Raw genomic sequence first — 2279 nt, 5'->3', positions numbered from 1 at the left:
TATTGGTAGGTGAGCGAACCAACCGATGGACTGTATTGCAAATTTGATGCATTAGGTTATGGGTTTGAGGATGTTCACATATCCTCCTTTGCTGGTACAAAGTTTTTTTAATGAGGATTTGATTTCATCATCTAAGGTAGAATCCTTAGGACTTCTGATAAGAGGTTTTAGACCTCTTCTTGTGTATTAAAAAAATGCATGCCATGACGTTATATACATGCTTAACCATAAAAATAGTTTGTCAATTCAGTTTAATAGTAAAGTTGAAATTCGAAAATTTTGACATTTCTAGTTTAAGTTTTGTATAAGGTAAGTTTTTTTTCATACTGATTAATTGTTGAATTAATTATTTAATGCTTGTAATAATAGAGTATATTTAAACTTTGGTGAGTATGAAAGTAGTTGAATTGTAACTTTCCAGATACATTTATTTTAATTATTATAATTAGAAAAATAATAAATCGTGTTAATTGAGTCTTAGTTCAATTGGCATTAGTATTGTTGTCAATACAGGAAGATGTGAGTTTGAATGCGTTAAAATTTATTATCTTTTTATTTATAAATTGAGAAGAGATTATAGATAATTTAAGTATAGTGTAAAATGAATAAAAAAACCCTTTTTGATGAAATGATAGGTGGTAAAGGTTTTAGATATTGATGCACATGACTGGAAGCGGTAGATTAGGGATGTGGGAAGGAATGGATTTATCGATCTAATTTTATCACGTGCATGGGCCGTCCATGTCTTTGCAATGCCCCGTACAGGGTCGGCTACGCAGTCAATTCAAACTTATTAATTAAAAGAAACAAGAACATTAAATTTAAAATTCAAAATAACATTATTTTTAAACTAAAAAAAAAGCCTCTCTGCTAGCAGCTGATTAGATGGGTGATGGAAAAAATATATATAAAGAAAACCCTAAAGAGTAGCGGTGGCAGTGCTTTTGGACATGCTCTTCACGAAAGAAGATGATCTGGTTAGTTCACTTAGAGGTTTATCAGTGAACCTAATCAAATTATAAACAAATCCTCCCGATACAGTGCCCAGCATTGGTCCAACCATATAAACCCAGATTCCATCGTATACACGCATCACTATAGCCGGTCCAAGTGTCCTTGCTGGGTTCATTGATGCCCCTGATATCGGTCTATCCATACAAAAAACCATAATTTATTTACACCACTTATAATTAACCAATCACATATTATCTCACTCTTTGGGATCAAAATTATTTACCCAACTACGAACACGTTTAACGTTATTGTCATCCTCACTGCAATTCCAGCCAATTCTCCAATCTGTTTTCACAAAACACACACACAAACATATACTTACACTGCCTGTCCATGTACGTATAAAATTATATGACTAGTGTAGCAAATAATATTACTAACAGCACGACTATCTGTAGCCACCCCCGAAACAACAAACATCAATAGAAAGGAAATGATAATCTCAAGAACTAGAGATCGAGAAGCAGGTCCAACTGGTACTGTTCCAAAAAAGGCATCTCGAGGTATATCCCAAACCAGAGTTAAAGTTTCGCTTGCTAGGATTGATCCAAGGAGCTGTGCCACTACATAAACAGGCACCTACGCATGCAACCACATTCATTAAGATGGTATAATTATAATAAAATGTATATATACAGATACAGGTGAAACAAGTAGTAAAATTCATGAGCTTACTTGTTTCATAGGAAAACGACGGAAAATGCAGAAAGTAATGGTAACCGCAGGATTAAAATGGGCACCCGAAATATGACCAACAGAGTAAATCATGACCATACAAATGAGACCCCAAACTACAGAAATCCCAGGAAATGTAACAATGCCGTCGTATAACTTATTCACCACCACTGAACCACATCCTGCAAATATCACGAAATATGTTCCCACGAGCTCTGCAATTACCTACGTATGAAAACAAAAAAAACAAGGAAAATAGAGAGAAATTGTATTACCTTTTGCATAAATTTAACTGCGTCAGGTGAATAGCAAATTTGCTTCACAGTTAAAAACATCCCTTCTTCCATAGCCGACATTTCTTTACTACTCATTGTTTAATTAATTTTTTCACTTAATCAGTAATCTAGAATATCAGGACTTGTATTTTTTTTATCACTTTTTTAAAAAAAGGGGGAGGCTTTCTTTGATTTTGTTTTTTTGTTTTTAATTTCTTTTGGTATATAATTTCTTTTTTTATTGCAAAAATTATTTTTTTTTCTTAAGCTGCTAAGTGAACCAACAAGTATATATATGGCTTTAAATATAGTGGT

The 2279-nt window shown here is 33.1% G+C and overlaps 1 protein-coding gene across 1 annotated transcript; it reads right to left on the bottom strand.

The window, feature by feature from the left end:
* Window positions 1–919: 919 nt before the first annotated feature.
* Window positions 920–2045, bottom strand: LOC107907942 (putative aquaporin NIP4-1). Its single transcript, XM_016835239.2, has 5 exons — window positions 1965–2045; window positions 1690–1914; window positions 1396–1593; window positions 1238–1299; window positions 920–1148 (listed from the first exon to the last, which is right to left on the bottom strand). Exons 1-5 carry the CDS (start codon window positions 2043–2045, stop codon window positions 920–922), a joined length of 795 nt encoding a protein of 264 aa, XP_016690728.1.
* Between the last annotated feature and the right edge of the window lie 234 nt (window positions 2046–2279).

The sequence above is a fragment of the Gossypium hirsutum genome, chromosome D02, assembly GCF_007990345.1.
Source record: "Gossypium hirsutum isolate 1008001.06 chromosome D02, Gossypium_hirsutum_v2.1, whole genome shotgun sequence".
Lineage (NCBI taxonomy): Eukaryota > Viridiplantae > Streptophyta > Magnoliopsida > Malvales > Malvaceae > Gossypium > Gossypium hirsutum.
Note: the sequence above shows the minus strand (reverse complement) of the source record. Positions and strands in the feature narration are given on the sequence as shown.

Excerpts from the sequence above, each read along its gene's own strand:
- LOC107907942 (XM_016835239.2), bottom strand. The coding sequence starts at position 2,045 with ATGTCGGCTATGGAAGAAGGGATGTTTTTAACTGTGAAGCAAATTTGC. Across the intron at positions 1,915-1,964 it reads CAGTTAAATTTATGCAAAAG|GTAATTGCAGAGCTCGTGGG; the intron begins GTAATACAATTT and ends TTTCATACGTAG. Across the intron at positions 1,149-1,237 it reads TTAAACGTGTTCGTAGTTGG|ACCGATATCAGGGGCATCAA; the intron begins GTAAATAATTTT and ends TTGTATGGATAG.